This window comes from Lycium ferocissimum, chromosome 4 (genome assembly GCF_029784015.1).
Source record: "Lycium ferocissimum isolate CSIRO_LF1 chromosome 4, AGI_CSIRO_Lferr_CH_V1, whole genome shotgun sequence".
NCBI classification, from domain to species: Eukaryota; Viridiplantae; Streptophyta; class Magnoliopsida; order Solanales; family Solanaceae; genus Lycium; species Lycium ferocissimum.
Genome location: NC_081345.1, coordinates 44,312,738 through 44,330,244, shown reverse-complemented (window position 1 = coordinate 44,330,244; position 17,507 = coordinate 44,312,738). Strand labels below are relative to the sequence as shown.

At 31.2% G+C, this 17,507-nt stretch overlaps 1 protein-coding gene across 1 annotated transcript; it reads left to right on the top strand.

Moving 5' to 3' along the window:
* Positions 1-2,344: 2,344 nt before the first annotated feature.
* LOC132053213 (probable NAD(P)H dehydrogenase (quinone) FQR1-like 1) lies at positions 2,345-6,778 on the top strand. The gene is made up of 4 exons (XM_059445133.1): positions 2,345-2,496; positions 4,503-4,596; positions 5,620-5,882; positions 6,343-6,778. Exons 1-4 carry the CDS (start codon positions 2,474-2,476, stop codon positions 6,572-6,574), a joined length of 612 nt encoding a protein of 203 aa, XP_059301116.1. The 5' UTR covers positions 2,345-2,473; the 3' UTR covers positions 6,575-6,778.
* Positions 6,779-17,507: the final 10,729 nt, after the last annotated feature.

Sequence of the window (17,507 nt, the reverse complement as noted above, 5' to 3'; positions counted from 1 at the left end):
TATATATATATATATATATATATATATATATATATATATATATGTGTTATTTTTTTGAAGTGGGTTCATATGAACCCATTTGAAATCACATAGGACCGCCCCTGCCCGCAACTGCCGTAACCTGCACTACAATCCTAGAGAAGAAAAATAAGTTATATCATCACATAAAATGGGACAGAAGAATTACTTTATTTTATAATATAAGAAGTATTTTACACTTAAAGAGGTCCAATCAAGAAAAAAGAAAGGGACATAAACTTTAATGAGTGATAATTGAGAAGTTTGGTAATGCTGCAAGTGCAAGGCAAGAAAAAATGGGGCATTGTCATATATCCATACCTAAAGAATGGGAAAAAAGGTCAATTATTGCCTGCATTCTTCTTTGATCTTTTTTGATTGGTAGGAGCTAGTCAAACTTATCCACTCATGCTTTCCCTCTGAGCTTGCAAATTTCATTTGTCCACATTTTCTTTAGATTTAGTTTTCTTTTTAAAAAATGATTTGGTATTCGGAACTCGCGGATCCAATTAATTTTTATTTGTGTCACATGAAGTCCATTTAAGAAAAAAACGTTTCCTTTCAAGATTTCTTTCGTCACATTGGCTAAACTCTGGCATTTAATTAAGTGTATTTCATCCATTCCAATACATCCATTGAACAGATTTTTACACCACACCCATTAATGGTTAAAAGGGGACGGACAATAAGAAGCTCGTTTTGCTCAATGATTAAAAGTAATGGATAAACATATTTATGTGTAAAATTAATTTTATAAACAAACATACACGTGTTTGGAAAGAAGCACTAAAAGTGAGACACTATTTTCTGTAGTTCTTGCTTTCTTCCATATACATTAAAGACAAGTCTATTTTAGTGGTTTTTCTTTTTATTTTCCACAGTCCATCTAATTATATACTCCTGTAATCATATATTATTAATTAGACAAAAGGTGAAAAAAAAAAAAAATCATCTAAACTATGACTCCAAACACATTAGAATAAAGTTTGAGCTTAAGGAGTAAGTGATTAAGAAAAATAGGGAAAAAAGGAAAATTTGAGACATGAATAATCATGAAGAATTAAGATGGATGTGATCTTTGACCTGCCCCTAATTTTTAAGGGCCATGCATTGCTTAAATTTAAATTATGAATACTACTTGATATTCCCATCATATGGCACAAAAAATGGGGATTCTCCATCCTTAAAAAAAAATGACAATTTTTAAAATATGAAGAACATATCATTTAATTTTTGATAATATGGTATTCAAAATTCATTAATCCAACTAATATAGATGTATGCCAGAATATGCCTACTAACGAAGGTAAACACTCTTAAATAAGAAATTAATCATTCATAGGGTTCAAACTCAAGACCTTTGATAAAACCAAAAATTTCAATTATCCTGTAACACTTCCGGGTGTATAAAAACAATAATATATATTGACGATACAAAAAGGGTGTTTGGATGGGCTTATTTTAAATGCTCATTGGTTTTTAAGCTCTATTATATTTTTGTGGTGTTTGGAAAGGATAAAAATGTTTTTAAACACTTATTTTTAGGCCAAAAATAGAAAAATAAGCCAAATGCTAAAAGTTGGATATTTCCAACTTATGACTTTTAACTTATATAAGCTATTTTTAAAAAGTCAATTCAAACACCCTCAAAATTCTTTTCCACTGTCAGTGCAATTCAATCTTTTCTGCAAATTATTATTATTATTTTTTTTGGACAATTGTTTGTGCAAATTACTCATTACTTTATTTTCAGGTTACTAAGTCACATTTTTATAAGCAAATAACATTTCAAAATGTTTTTCTTACAAAAATATTACTCCCACCGTCCCAAAAAGATTGTTTTACATTCCTTATCATTTTGTCCCAAAAAGATTGACACATTTCTATTGAAAACAATTTTCACATTTCTATTGAAAACAATTTAACTTTAGGAGATAGATTTACAACCACACAAATATCTAAGATTTATTTTAGACTACACATTTCAAAAATCCTTTATTTTTTAAACTTTATGCCAAGCCAAATTAAGACAATATTTTTCGGAGGGAGTACTATTAAAAAATATTACTCCCTCCGTCCCAAAAAGATTGTCTTCTTTTCCTTTTTGATCTATCCCAAAAAGATTAACACATTTTTATATTTAGAAATAATTTAATTTTATGATATGATTTACAGCCACACAAGTATCTAAGGTTTGTTTTGAACCACACATTTCAAAAGTTTTCCTTTATTTCTTAAACTCCGTACCAAATCAAACGAAGAAAATATTTTTCGGAGTGAGTACTATTAAAAAATATTACTATTGCAAAAAACCAATCTGAAATAATTAGTTTACAATTAGCTGTAGTCCAATCCTCTCATAGTTCTCAACTACTATAAATATAAAGAGAAAGATAGTGTGTGGTTCCCTCCATCCATTACAAGTTTAACCCATTTTGTACACAAATTGCAAAAAATGGCTACAAAAGTTTACATCGTGTGAGTATTTTTTTTTTCTTTTTCCCTTTGCTATTCAGCTATTATTTTGAAAAAAAAAAAAAAGTATAACTGAGTTCGTGCTTTACTGATTTGGCATTCAATTAGATGATTTTTTTTGTTATTATCCTACTAATCTGCTCAATTTGTAATTAATTAATGACGAATTAAGCGTTAACTATGTTTTGCTCTAATTTATTGCTAGTTGTGTTTTTAGAAATTTCAGATAAATTGGATTAAAAAAAAAAAAAATCAGTTCTGCTCTACTGATTTGGCGTTCAATCAGATGAATTTCGTGTTATAATTATGCTGGTCTAGTCAATTTGTGATAAAAGTTGTGAAGGATTAAGCTTAATTATGTGATTTTAGTGAAAATATATTTTTGCTCTAATTTATTGCTAGTATTAAAGGATGGATCATATTTTAGCCTCTTTTTTGAGTAATTTAGTATAGATTAGGAGGATCTATTGGTCACATTTTAGCCTCTTTTTGAGTTTTAGAGTAATTTAGAAAACAGCTTATTATAAGCTGTTTTCAGCTTTTTTGATTGGCATTTTTGCTTAAAAATATTCTTGCTTTGGATTAAACATCACATTTTAGCCTCTTTTTGGAGTAATTTAGTATAGATTAGGAGGATTTTGGTCACATTTTAGCCTCTTTTTGAGTAATTTAGAGCCTGTTTGGATTGGCTTATAAGTTGCTGAAAATGTTTTATTATAAAGTCATTTTCGGCTTTTTTTTGAGTGTTAAAATTTTGTGCTTAAAATAAGCCCAAAAAAATAATTGGGCCCGTTTGGATTAGCTTATCTAAAGCAGCTTGGATCACATTTTAGCCTCTTTTTGGAGTAATTTAGTATAGATTAGGAGGATCTATTGGTCACATTTTAGCCTCTTTTTGAGTAATTTAGAGCCTGTTTGGATTGGCTTATAAGTTGCTGAAAACAGCTTATTATAAGCTGTTTTCAGCTTTTTTGAGTGTTTGGCTGGCCAGCTTATAAACCATTTTGTGCTTAAAATAAGCCCAAAAAAATAATTGAGCCCGTTTGGATTAGCTTATCTAAAGCGACCTATAAAAATTTAAAACAGCTTATAAGCCAAAAAAAATAAGTTGGCCTACCCCAACTTTTTTTTTTTTTTTTTTTTGGCTTATAAGCTGCTTTTTTTAAGCCCATCCAAACAGGCTCTTAGTATAAATTGTTCATTGCATTGATCTAGTTTTTTCCTTAAAGAAATTTCAGATAAATTGGAAAAAAAAACAGTTTGGGTGAGTGAGCTGAGAAATAGTTTGCAGGAATTTGTTGAAACGGTAGAGCAACAATTTGAAGGAAAGAGTGAGCTGAGAAATAGTTTACTGCATTGACATTAGTGATCTTGAAGATCAATCTTAGGAAGTTTGGGTGTACTTTTTGGTGCATGGAATTGCTTAGATCGATGAGGGCAGGGGCTACACCAGAAACTCCTGCTTTCTTGTTCTGGATCAACGTTTCTTCTAGGTAGCAGAATAGAGTGGATCTATAATAGGAAACAAGAACGTAATCTATATTCGACCTGTTTGGTATACTATCCACTATCCAGAGATACGGACCAAGAAAATATCATTAGAATTTGTTGAAGTTACAGAGAGTGTCATGTGTGAGGGATATTAGGTTTAATTTGCTTGGCATTGTTGGTACTCTAGAATGAACTTAGATTTGTCAGATAGCTAAACACTGCATGTGACATGTCTTGTATCAGGAGGGATCTGGCTAATGCGACTGCCATGCGGTACAGAACTAATGTAAATATGTAAAACATTGTAGTCGTAAGCTAGTGTTTTGGGGAGGGTAGGCTAAGAAATAGAGATGAATAGCATTCAGAGTAAAGGGATAGGGAACTACAGAAAGCTTAATCTTATTGGAAAGTGGGAAGATAGCTATCTTATTAAATTTTAAAGTAATATGAGCTACACGCCTCGTATTACTCCATCCATTGAGTAGTGACAGCTGATGTTTTTTTTATTTTTTCAACAGATATTATTCAATGTATGGGCATGTGGAGAAACTAGCAGAAGAGATAAAGAAAGGGGCAGCATCTGTTGAAGGAGTCGAAGCTAAATTGTGGCAAGTAGGTGCTACTTTCTCTTTTCATTTCTTTTCCTTTGGAATGGAATATATACGCTATGTCGCTATGCTAATCCATAGAAAGTATCTGCAAGTATTTGTTATTTACCAAGACTGAGCCAGGTACTGCAACTTCTTTGAAGTTTTGGGTATCGCCTGACAACTCTATTGAGGTTTTCTGCCTAAGTTGGTTCTATGTTAAGAGAGCTGTTTTGTCACTTTGACACGGATCTAGCTTGTTGGATTTGTCTAGCTTTATACTATCCTTCTTTAGCTTAAAAGCTTTCCTACAGGAAGCTACAATATGGGCAGAGTTGTAGCTCTAGTTTTCATCTATATATACCTATAATGGCATAATACATTTTGTGTGAGAGTTGTGGTAATAGAACTGAACAAAGTATAGAACTTGTTGAACCACGTAAATCTCATCTTCTTTGTGTGATTGTTCTCTCTCTTTCAGTTATTCGTCCTAACAACCTGGATCCTTATGCATGTGGGTCTGGTAAAGAAAAGTTTTCTCCGCTTCATGAAACAAATTGATGTACTTAAAGGAAATACCATATTTAAGCAGATCAAATTGCTTTAGGTTGATGAAAGAACAAATTGGTCTATTTTAATTTTGAAAACCATTTTTCTGACTCTGGCTCGCTCCTCTTTTGTTCGTTGTTGTCTTTGTTTGGTGGTTTTCTCCCGTTTTTCTTGTATCTCAGACTCTCAGTACAGGGCTGAAAAATAATAATATGGAAATTAGAGAAAAACTCAGAAAAGGCCAGTGCCAGCATTAAGGCAAAGCAGAGCTCCAATTAAGTGTCCTATGCAAATACTTACCCACTGTTTGAGGTTTATATGAAGTCAATTGTCAAGCTTCGAAACTGCTTGCTTCTTGATTTTTTGAGATTACTTCCTTTCTTGTGAAGAATGTAGTTGGACCATTCTCAGTGTCCTATTTCGGACATGCTGCAGTCCCTAGTTTCACATTTCTTAATCATATGCTTCCGTTGATGAAGCATACCATTTTGTGGTACAGGTACCTGAAACTCTGTCGGAAGAGGTGCTAGCGAAAATGAGTGCACCTCCAAAGACTGATGTGCCTAATATAACACCTCAAGAACTTGCTGAAGCTGATGGTTTCGTTTTTGGATTCCCTACAAGGTTCGGAATGATGGCTGCTCAGTTTAAAGCATTCCTTGATGCAACTGGAGGTCTATGGAGAACACAACAACTAGCTGGCAAGCCAGCTGGCATATTCTATAGCACTGGATCCCAAGGCGGTGGGCAAGAAACAACACCGTACGATCTTATTTCACATAAAGTCATATGACACCCTGTTTGGCCAAGCTTCCAAAATTTGCTTATTTTGAAAAGTGTTTTTTTGTCAAAAATGTTTTCCGAAAAAGTACTTTTGGATAGTAGCAGTTTGTGTTTGGCTAATCAATTTGAAAAGCACTTTTGCCAATATTAAAGTAGTACTTTGTGCTTGGCCAATGTTCCCAAAGTGTTTATGGGGAAAAACTACTCTTTTTAGCTTCTAAAAAGCAGCTTCTGCTACTACTCAAAAGCACTTATTTTTTCCCTAAAAGCTTGGCCAAACACCTCAACTTTCTAAAATAAGCACTTTTTTGGGAAAAAAGCACTTTTGGCTTCCTAGAAGCTGGCCAAACAGGCTATAAACATGTTTTAGAGTCTTGATATCCATGGAGTTACTAGAGAACTGTCATTTTCTTCCTTTTTAACCCAAGGTATATGGTAGGTTGACTGCTATAACTCAGCTTGTCCACCATGGGATGATCTTTGTACCTATCGGATACACATTTGGTGCTGGCATGTTTGAAATGGAGCAAGTGAAAGGAGGAAGTCCGTATGGCGCTGGAACATTCGCCGGTGACGGCTCCAGACAGCCATCTGAGCTTGAATTGCAGCAGGCATTTCACCAGGGTAAATACATGGCCGTCATCGCCAAGAAACTCAAGGGTGCAGCCTAATATTTCCTGCAAAGATAATCCTCTCATTCACACAATTCTTCTTGAATCTCAAAAACGAATTACATAATTTATATCTGTAATTGTTGAAGTCTGCTTTTTTAATTGGGTATGGAATCTGTATGTATCTGATTCACTGTAATTGTGTGTGTCAAAAGTACCAAATTATGTTTAATGGTTGCAAATACAACACAACTTGGTATAGTTTATAGTGATTGCTTGATTGAATGTAAGGTCTTATCTCTCGTAGGGACACCAGTGAACCTAGTAGGCGTTTGGATATGATTTGGTTGAGATTTGAAGAAAAGTTGTATTTGAAGTTAAAGTTGAAAAAGGGTATTCGGAAGATTAAGAGTTGAAGTGTTGTAATTCAAGTTCTAAGTTGAAATAATGACTCAGTTTGGTAAACAACTTATCTGAAATAATCTCCAAATATTATTTTTAGATTTTGAAAAAAGATCTATGGAGAAACAAAAGAATGGAAAATTACATTTGGTACAATAATCATTCTACCTATCTTATTAAATTGTTCACAAGTCTTGGATTGACTAATGCTACCTTGTTCACAAGTTATGAGGGGGTGAGCACAATTTGGTACAATAATCATTCCATCGATCTTGTTAAATTGCTTACAAGTCTTGCAAAATGAAAAACTTATGTGTTATTCAAGTATTAACAAGTTCCGCGGGACTGGCAAGACTTGATACTGCTTTCATTCTACCAATCTTGTTAAATGATTCACAAGTTTTGCCAGATAGATATACTTGCTTGTGTTGTTCAATTGTTCACAAGTTTTGTGCAAGACTCGGCAATATCTCCATTCTACCAATTTTGTTAAATTGTTGATTAGTTATGCTAGATGGGCAAAACTTGCATATGTTGTTCAATTGTTCACAAGTTTTGTGCAAGACTCGGCAATATCTCCATTCTACCAATTTTGTTAAATTGTTGATTAGTTATGCTAGATGGGCAAAACTTGCATATGTTGTTCAATTGTTCACAAGTTTTGTCGGGTGGGGAAGACTTGGTGTACTATCTTTACTACCTATTTTGTTAAATTTGTTCGCTATATTTGTGAGATTAAAAAACTGCTTGTGTCTTGAATAAATATTAACAACTATGTGTTATGTTAGATAATTCGGCCAAACAGTGAAAATTTTCTTCTCCCTCAAGTCAATAGCGATGTTTGATCAAAAAGTTACAATTTACAGGCTCTAGTCATGTCTCTATAGTTTGTATTAAACCTTAATTCTGTTTAGTTTGCTTTTTGCAACTAGTGCATCCGCAGGGCAGAGTTTCTTATGAGCAATGTATCTTGATATTGAATTATTAATCTTAGTGATAATTATATAATATTAGTTATAAGCCGTTGTTTTTACAAAACTTAAAATCGAACTATTTTAAAAAGTATTTTTTTTAAAAGTACTTTTCAAAAAGCACTTTTTAAAAAAGTAGTTTGTGTTTAATTAATTAAAAAAAAGACTTTTAAGAAGCAATTAATCTTTAAGCCAAGCTTTTAAAAAAGTGCTTCTATTGTATTTTTTTTCAAAAAATGCTTTTGGGCAAGAAAATGTTTTTTTTAGTAAAAAAATTACTTCATACTCCCGTGAAGACTTTTTTTTTCCCAAAAGTTTTGCCAAACACCTCACTTTTTTTTCAAATAAGCAATTATTGAAAAAATAAGATTTTTTTTTGGGGGGGTTTGAGGTAATAAGCTTGGCCAAACAGGCTATTAGTATAGACACAATAAATATTAGTGGTAATCTTTTAAATGAGGACAAGGAGGAAGATGAAGAGCATGTAGATAGGAGTGACCATTTGCTGTTGAGTTTATATATCTGCAAAAATTTAAAAACAAAAGAAAGGACATTCAATGAAATTAACATTCAATGAAATTCTGTGCATGTTGGTCCTCCATTAATTGGGCCTAACTAGCTCGAAATGCACATATACTTGATTTTGGGGCTACCATTTATTTAAGTCGTACTTGTGGCGCATAAAATGTTTCCAGCCTATTCACTTTGATACAATTTTTAGACATACGCTATTTAAAGTTTCATACGACTAAAGTTCATCTGCATATGCCTGAAGCTCAAGTGGAAATACTTGAATGTCACATATATGAAATTTCAGACACCGCATGATTGAAGTTATTCCGAAATACGTAAAAAAAAATAATAAAAAAAAATTGGTAGATATTAAATGGCGATGTCCAAATAGGATACCTCGTGAAATTTTACATCTTTTTTTTTTTTTTTGGTTTCCCACCCAATATCCAGTGCTAGCATTGGAGGCCGATTATATCCGGATTCGCATTGGGTAGAGCCATTTCTGTACGTACCGCTCCCTACCAAGGACTTTCCATACACAGGACTAGAACCTGAGACCTCTGATTAAGGGATGACCAGCCTCATCCACTTCACCACATCCTTTGATGGTTCGTGAAAATTCTACATCACTAAATTTTTGCCGATCTATATCCTACTTGGGCGTACTTGTAAAGTCGACTTATTTTTAAAAGCAATTTTCCTTATATAAAGTGTTTCTAGAAAGAGTACTTTGAAATTAAAATTTGTAAAGCCTGTATTTGACCAATCTTTTAAGAAATTAATTTTGAATGTCTAAATACGGAAAAAAAATGAGTGTTAATATTCTTTTAGAATTAACATTATTTGAAATATTATTTAACCATTAGAGACTTTAATCGAACTTTTCAATTTCATTGTTTAAAATGTAAGAAATTAAATCACAAAATAGAGAGAGGAAGCAAGTTTATTCTCCCTTCTAACAAGTTTATTCTCCCTTCTAACCTTTTTTACCCTTTTTTTTTTTTTCTTTTGGTTAAATGTATTCCCTACCATTGCTTAAAGTTTACATTCGATCTAAAGTATTATTTCCTTATTTTACTCATTCAGAGTCCAACAGTATTCGTGGCCCTTTTTTCTTTTCTATTTACCTCTCCTTTTTACTCATTATTTTTTCCTTTTTAGGCACTGAGGTTATTTTCCCTCCAATATATACATTAAGAAACTATTAAATATCTATAAATATTTGACGGTAAACCCAATTAGTATTAGATATTATTAACTTAAGATCGTTGTAGATCGAATTCATAAATTTCAAATACTGAATCCGCCTTTATCGTGAGCTGAGAACATTTGTGTGGAAAATCCTTCAAAATCAATCATGAAGATAATAGAAAGGAGGATTTCGTGGTAAACAGTAGGTCCAACCTAGCTTTTTCTCTTCTCTACGTATATATATATATATATATATATATATATATATATATATATATATAATCAACTCTCATCATGACAATGCCTCTTTACTAATGTCAAAGTAAAACCCTAAATTAATCATTAAGGAGAAGACCTACAATTGCAAATTTCATATACATTTATATAATGAGAAAAAAAAAATACGTCCTATGATTTATGTAATGAGAAAAAAAAAACATGTGTTATGATGATGTCATAATGAGGTGATCCTCATGACAATAAAAATATATCATTCGTTCTGATTCATTTTATACGACACTATTAATGTTTGGAAAGTCAGAAAAGTTATTTTCTTGACTAAGAGTTTTTCAAGTATTATCTAAATATTTTGAATTATTAACTATTATTTATCTTATAATACTTTGATATAGTGTTTAAATATATAAAATTTAGTTTATAAAATTTAAAACATTTATGTTCGAATTCACACCAACTATCCTCGCAAATTTTAGACAATCCAACCATTTCGTAATATACTTATCTTATCATTTGTGAGGCTAAAATTACTATTCTTGAAGTCATTTAGAAAAAATTTTGTGCTAAACACCCATTATGACTTGTGAGCCACTCCAAAAAGAAAGAAAAAAAAAATACAGCTCTCCACTAGAATAGAATTAAGTTGAAACACGTACTGTCAAATCAATTTTGACGTTCTTAATGGTTGGAAACATTTTGGCCTTCCTTTTTTACTTAGCAAAGTCAACTAAGATCAACAGAGTGAGATGCTATGACTTTAAAATAATAACAATAATAATAATAATAATAAAGATAAAGAAAGAAAGAAATTCAACGGAGATAATGGTCTTATAAGACGTACGTTGAAATCATGAGTTGCGTGAATTTGATAATAACAACAAAGAAGTCCATTGAAAACATTTCAAATCGCTAGTCGGATAGTCTTAAATTAGTTCTCGAGCCTTATATACACCATATGTTATACTACGAGAGTTGGTTGTGCCGGAAGTTAGTGCTTTACAGCAGGGAGGGGAAATGCTTATTTTTGAGGTCACGAACTCTTGGAAAGCTCGTTTGGCTCGTCGTCCAAACCTACTTACACTCAATGTTTACACCACATAATATCGACTTGTTATAATTAAGTAATTTAATAGGGTGATAATATAAAGTAATTAACCATAATTAAGTGATAATAATCCATTAACAAACACATATCATGCATCTATTGATTTAGTGTACACGTCAGCGCCAATAAATATGATATGCAAAACTAAGTTCCTAAGAATATAATTTAATTAATCCAAGCACAAATAATCAAGAACAATTATAATTTATCGATAAAAATACGTGTTCTGCATTCACTATATGTAATCTACAATATTTAAGTAGTTGAATAAATTTTAGTTTACACACACAAAATTTATATGTATTCATCAACAAATCTAGTGACTGCAAATGATATTATAAAGTAATTTAATATTTTTCGTACAATAAAGCTAATGGTCGATGTTGATGAATTATGCATTTCGAAATTAGCAAAAAAAGAATTATGCAAAGAGAGATTTTCTTTTTTGCTAAGGAAATGCAAAGAGAGATAAGAGACATGATGTTGATGACTTATTAGTACTATGTCTCATTGGTCTGTCTCTCTATTTTGGCTGCATTCACACCTCAAACTTGTGTCAATACTACATCATCACTCTCATTTTGTTTCAATTGGAATGGAATTCGGCAAATATTCCTTTGCACTCAATATTTACATTAAATTATTATTAATATATTATGGTAAGTACTATATTATTTTAAATAGAATAATTCCGTTGTCCATTATATATAACTTAAGTCTCGGGCCCTTGATCATTAGCTGAACCAATGACCTCATGTTCGAGCTTAGAGAATGTAGTTGCCTTTGTTAATAGCGTTTTACCCCTTCAATTGAGACTTTCGGATACAAATTCGGATTATTTGAATCTCAAAGCGGATATCGGAGTCGGTTCCTGAGAATTGAGTTACTTCATTACCTTTGATACTGAGCGCTTTACCCCTCAATTGAGATTTTCAAATGTGAATCTAGATTAGTCGGACCCCAAAGTTGTCTTTGGTTGTGAGTGCTTTGCCCTTCAGCTTAAACTTTTGGATGCGAATCCAGAGTAATCATGGACCCAAAAGCAGTACTAGATTCGATTCTTGAAAATAGAGTTACCTTGGATAGTGAGAGTTTTACCTCTTCAACTAAGACTTTCGGACGTGAATCAAAATTAGTCGAATTCTAAAACGAATACCGAACATCGAGTAAAATGAAAAAACTTAATACATTTATTTATATTTCCTAAATTCAAGTCAATTGAGCATAGTAAATTAGTACTCTCCCCTTGCTTTAAAGTTTAAATAAACATACACATGTAAAAAGTTGGAAATATGATGAGCGGTGCAGATTCCACATCATTTTCGATAGCCAAAATAAGATATTCTACTCATGATATTTCGAACATGCGTGTCACCATCACACGGTGTGATTCACATTTCACACCTTACTCAGCCTACTTATTTCACACGACTTAAAACTATATATGTTATCTTTAATTTTTTCTTAATCCTTTTTTAGTTTAAGTTATATATATCGTCATTTTTATTACCAGGAATGAGAGTGAAGCCGATTCGCTGGTGTATAGGCGAAGGGACTTTCAAGAAATTCAAAAAGAACTCGGATGTTTGGTGCAATCGCTCGGAAGTTGAGAAAAATAAATTTTATTAAAATATTTTCATTAGCCATCCAGAGTTATCATAAAATGAAAGTGTGATATGTTAATAATGGGGTATTTAAAAGAAATAGAGCAAGCTATCTTCTGCATCTGTTAAATTTATATCAATAATAGGCTGGAATGGTGGGGAAAGAAGCCCTCTCTACTTCTGAAAAAGGGGGAATTAGCATTTCACAATTGCTTCTCTACAATTACCTTTCAGCCGGCATGATCAGGAATGAAGACAGAGAATTGTGGGGAAAAAAATGAAAAATCAATCATATTTTATTATTATAGATGCTTTTCAAAATTACAATCTCACATTTTAACAAGACTTATCTGTAGGCTATAGATATTCTTTGGGTGACCTGATATAGTGTAAAACATTTCTTGCACTGATGACATATACATTTAAGTTCCGTAATTTGTTATTACAACGGGAGAAGGTAAAGCAAAAATGGGAAAATAAGATATATAATCAAATCTACACTTATTATATAAAAGTTTCACGTTCCATAACTGTTCCATTTGAATTCAGTATGTTCGTCGCGGAACATAGATGTATTTGTGAAATATCAAATCTTAACCTATAATTTCTAAAATATTATAAATTTAAGGTTACGAACCTTAAAGTTGATCAAATTGTAATGTAAATTCTAAATCCTCTTGTGTCGACAAGCACAATCATCTTTCATGATGACCTATTCTTGGTTTCCATCTATAGAAGCTAATGTTTGCCTCTTTAATAACATAAATAAATGCAATTAAGACAAGAATCATCAAATTATTGTTTGCTATATAGATCATGTCTTTATGTCTATGATTAGATATATATGTGGTGACTCTCTCCATTATTAATTTCACGTTCAGAATCAATAACAATCTTCCAATAATAGAGAACCTCGTGTGCTTAAAAGTGATTAGATAATTCAGGCTCATTGGAGTACTATAATTATTACGTATTATATTTTCTTAGTGGAACATGGCATATATAATTAGATACACTCATACGTGTAATTACTAGAAAACTATATTACTATTATTCAATAATGTAAGAAAAGATCACTCAATCATAGAGTAGGATTCTTTATAATTAGAGGTATCCGATTTGATCCCTATATATGGAATCATCTTTGTTCGCGAGTGGTTTATTTCTCAATGTAGGATTTTCCGGAGCAAATTCAAATTTAGTTGAACTCCAACGCAAATATCAGACACCAATTAAAAATTAATAAAACATCTCAATAAATAACAGCAGAACCAAATCTTTGTCTGAGGGACAATGACCATCACACACAAAATTTTCTGGCAGAATAAAAAATTTAAAATCTGTGTTATCACTATTTCCATCTTTTTTTTTTCTTTTTTTTTTTTTTTATATTTTTATGAGTAGTCAATTTAGTCATTGTCCAAGAGAACCGACGCAGATTAATATCCTATACATAAGAGCATTATATCGCATATAAAAATCAAGCTTTAAAATATGTTGAGTGCTAATTGTGATAGGGTATTTTTTTGTTTTGGGTCTTAAAGGTAAAATGCAATGTATCATCTTAAATAAAATAAGAATTACTAAAAGATGAAGATAATATTATATAACAAAAAAAAAAAAAAAACAGTGTGCCAAAAAGTATTACTAAGTGTTAGGTGTAGAATCAAAGTTCTGCATTCATAGTTGAAAAAATTGAGAAGGTACATGTGAATAAATTGAGAAGCTACATACAAAGTGTATGATACACTTAATGGTAAGTGACGCTTTGATGAAAATGTATGGATTTAATCTAAAGCAGATAATTTCACAAAGATATTACAAGTATATTTAAGCTGACTTAGCCCAACAATTGATAGCATATATAATAGTATGACGAGACGATTATACATATATGACAGAATTGCGGCATGGTCAGTTTACTACACCTTTATCATGCCAAAGATACATTGGAGATGCACGCACACAAGAAAATGTTAGCTCTAAGCTTCGCTGACCATAAATAGTCGGTCATATGATGACAACAATGGATCTTGAAAATTTTGGTGGTGAGTCCTGCCGAACTTATTAGTGAAAAATTTATTTAAATGAAGAATATTTTTGGTAAAATACCCATTTTTAATTATAATGTTCGAGTTTTCTAGATGGGACTCGCGTGTAAATACAACTCTACTTTAAATATTTTTATTTAGAAAAAACCTAACCACAAAATTCTTCTTTTATTTTATTTTTTTATAAAAAAAATAAAAAAATTTGATTGATCAAATACCAATCAAACACCTAAGTGGAGTCACTGTCAGGCTCTGACTTCTAGGTCGTAACCAGGGCCCCAGTATAGCTTAAGCGTGCTACCGTGTGGGGTCCATCCTTTGACTTTATAAAATTTCAAAGCCTAAAGTCAAAATGCGTAATTTTAGTAATCAAAAAAAAAAAAAAAAAAAAAAAAAAAGACCTTAGATCTGAGGTATTAATGACGATAGTAGTAGTAACATTTGTTTGGGCTAAGGATCTGAGGTATAGCCAAATCTCTCTATAACAACATTATTGGGTCCGAATTGATGTTGTACACCTATAATAGCATTGATATTTAAATAACATTTCGTTGTTGTAGGTAAAAAAGATGCATAAAATCTAATTTTTCATTTTAAATTGTCAAATCTTAAGCTTAATTACACTTTGTATAACAACGAAAAATCTTTTAATGATGAAAATATATATTCATATAATATTCTGTCATAAATAGTGTATTGAAATTTTAAAATATTTAGTCAAAATATCTACACTTATTATTAGTAATCATAGATATTCTATTTTTATAAAGATGGTTAATTATTATGTTACCAAAAATACAAGATAGTTGTTATATGAGGCATAATTTTTCAAAGATGGTACTGTTATAAAGTTAGTTGTTGTTATAAGTAAAATATTGTTATAGAGAAGCAAAATATAACATAAAAAATCGGTTCCGAAAAACTTAACTATTATAGAGAGGTGTTGTTATATGTGGATGTTGTTATAGAGAGGTCTGACTGTATAAGTAAAAATTCACCGATGATATAGAACAATACTCCATTCATATCAATTTAAATGTTTTAGTTTGACTAGACGAGCAGATTAAGAAATAAAAGAGATTTTTGAATCTAGTGATTCTAAACTAAAATATGTATTGTGAATCACTAATTGTTATATCGTAAGCTTGTGGTCACGACGTTGGAATTAGGGAGTTACCAAATGTTATATATAGGCATTCTTTTTTAAACAGAAAGAAGAAACTAAAAAAACTTAGATTGAAACGAGTGAATACTATATACACCATCGTTTTTTGTTAATGCATGCTACTTTTCTCTCAATTTTATGCGTCATACTTCTTAATTTGTCGCAATTTAAAAGTAATTTAATTTTAAGCTTTTCATTTTATATTTAATGCAATAATTAATTTATAGCCACACAAATATTTATGACTTATTTAATTACGAGTTTTAATAGTCCTTTTTTCTAAAATTACGTGTAAAGTCAAACAGTGCCACGTGAATTAAAGCGGAGAGAGTATAATAAACTACAAAGAAATTACTAGTAGTACTTGAGTAGGCGTAATGATCTAAAACTGTTGTACACACCACATCTTACTAATGTGACAATCATCTACTAGTAACACATCTTATTCAGGTTTCTTTTGTTTAAGCACCAATAATTTCATATTTAGTTTTGGTTTCTTTTGTTTTTAAAAATCTTTTTGGAAAGAGGGATGTGCCCTTGAAAGAGAGAATATACTTGGTGAGTATTGAACTATCGACCAAAATAGCAAAGAAAAAGCTATATTGTAGACTTGTAGTGAATAAAATTTAATAATTATACGTGAAATTAATTAACCTTCAAGTTTGCTTGAGAAATGATAAAATGGACACTCTTTGGGGTACCATTCAGTAGCGGAGCTATCTTTAATTTGTTCAAGGGAGTCAATTGACATCCCTTGGGAAATGATAAAATGGACACTCTTTGGGGTACCATTCAGTAGCAGAGCTATCTTTAATTTGTTCAAGGGAGTCAATTGACATCCTTTGTCGGAAATTTACACTCATGGATAGGTTAAAGTTTTGTTTTATACAGCATATGCTATATATTGAATAATTGAGTTGTTGGAATGTTTATTTTTTCACATTTTATGAATAAAATTTTTGCCTCCGTCACTCGTGATACAGTTGATGCCAGATTCAATGTCAACCACCTTGAGGACTACTAATGGAGCTACTGCTAGCTAGTACAAGAATTAGATGATGTCTTTTGTGAACTCAAATTTAGTGGCAAAAGATATTTTACATTGACTTCTACCACTATCCTCAAAAAGGAAAAATTATATACTCGTTAATTAAATCTTGTTAAGAAAGTACCAAAAGTTTTGACGATAGTGGTGAGTTTTAAATTAATCCTTTGACAAATTATAAACTTCTTGCTTTTATTTACTCTCATTGGTCCTTTTCAAATATCGCTTTTAGCCAAACAACCAAAGTAAGATGAGATATCTGCTACTTCCTCCGTTTCAATTTATATGAAAGAGGAAGATTTTGAAACTTCAAGGCTCAAAATAAGCTTTGAAAATTTGTGTGGTCAAATCATTCAATAAAGTGAATTTGTTTCAAATTTAATTCATTTTAAAACAAAATTATAAAGCTAATCTGATAAAGTAGAAATTCTGTAGACTGTGAGTGTAAGGATATTAGTTAAACTCTTGAAAAAATAAAAATATTTTATCTATGAACTTTCTTTAAAAATAATAAAAAATATATTTTAAAAATCATACCCCCACCACCTGACCTATAGCCTCCATTCATACTTGTTTGACTAAATTATTTATGTTTAAACAAAAATAAATAAAAGACTAGAAAAACATTCACAACATTTTCCTTCTTACCAAACCCACCTTTAATAAATAATGTAACATCAGACAAATGTTATATCTGCGTATAAATATA

Coding starts and splice junctions, on each gene's coding strand:
- LOC132053213 (XM_059445133.1), top strand. CDS start 2,474: ATGGCTACAAAAGTTTACATCGT. Junction 2,497..4,502: donor GCTACAAAAGTTTACATCGT/GTGAGTATTTTT, acceptor TTTTTTCAACAG/ATATTATTCAATGTATGGGC. Junction 4,597..5,619: donor TCGAAGCTAAATTGTGGCAA/GTAGGTGCTACT, acceptor TTTGTGGTACAG/GTACCTGAAACTCTGTCGGA.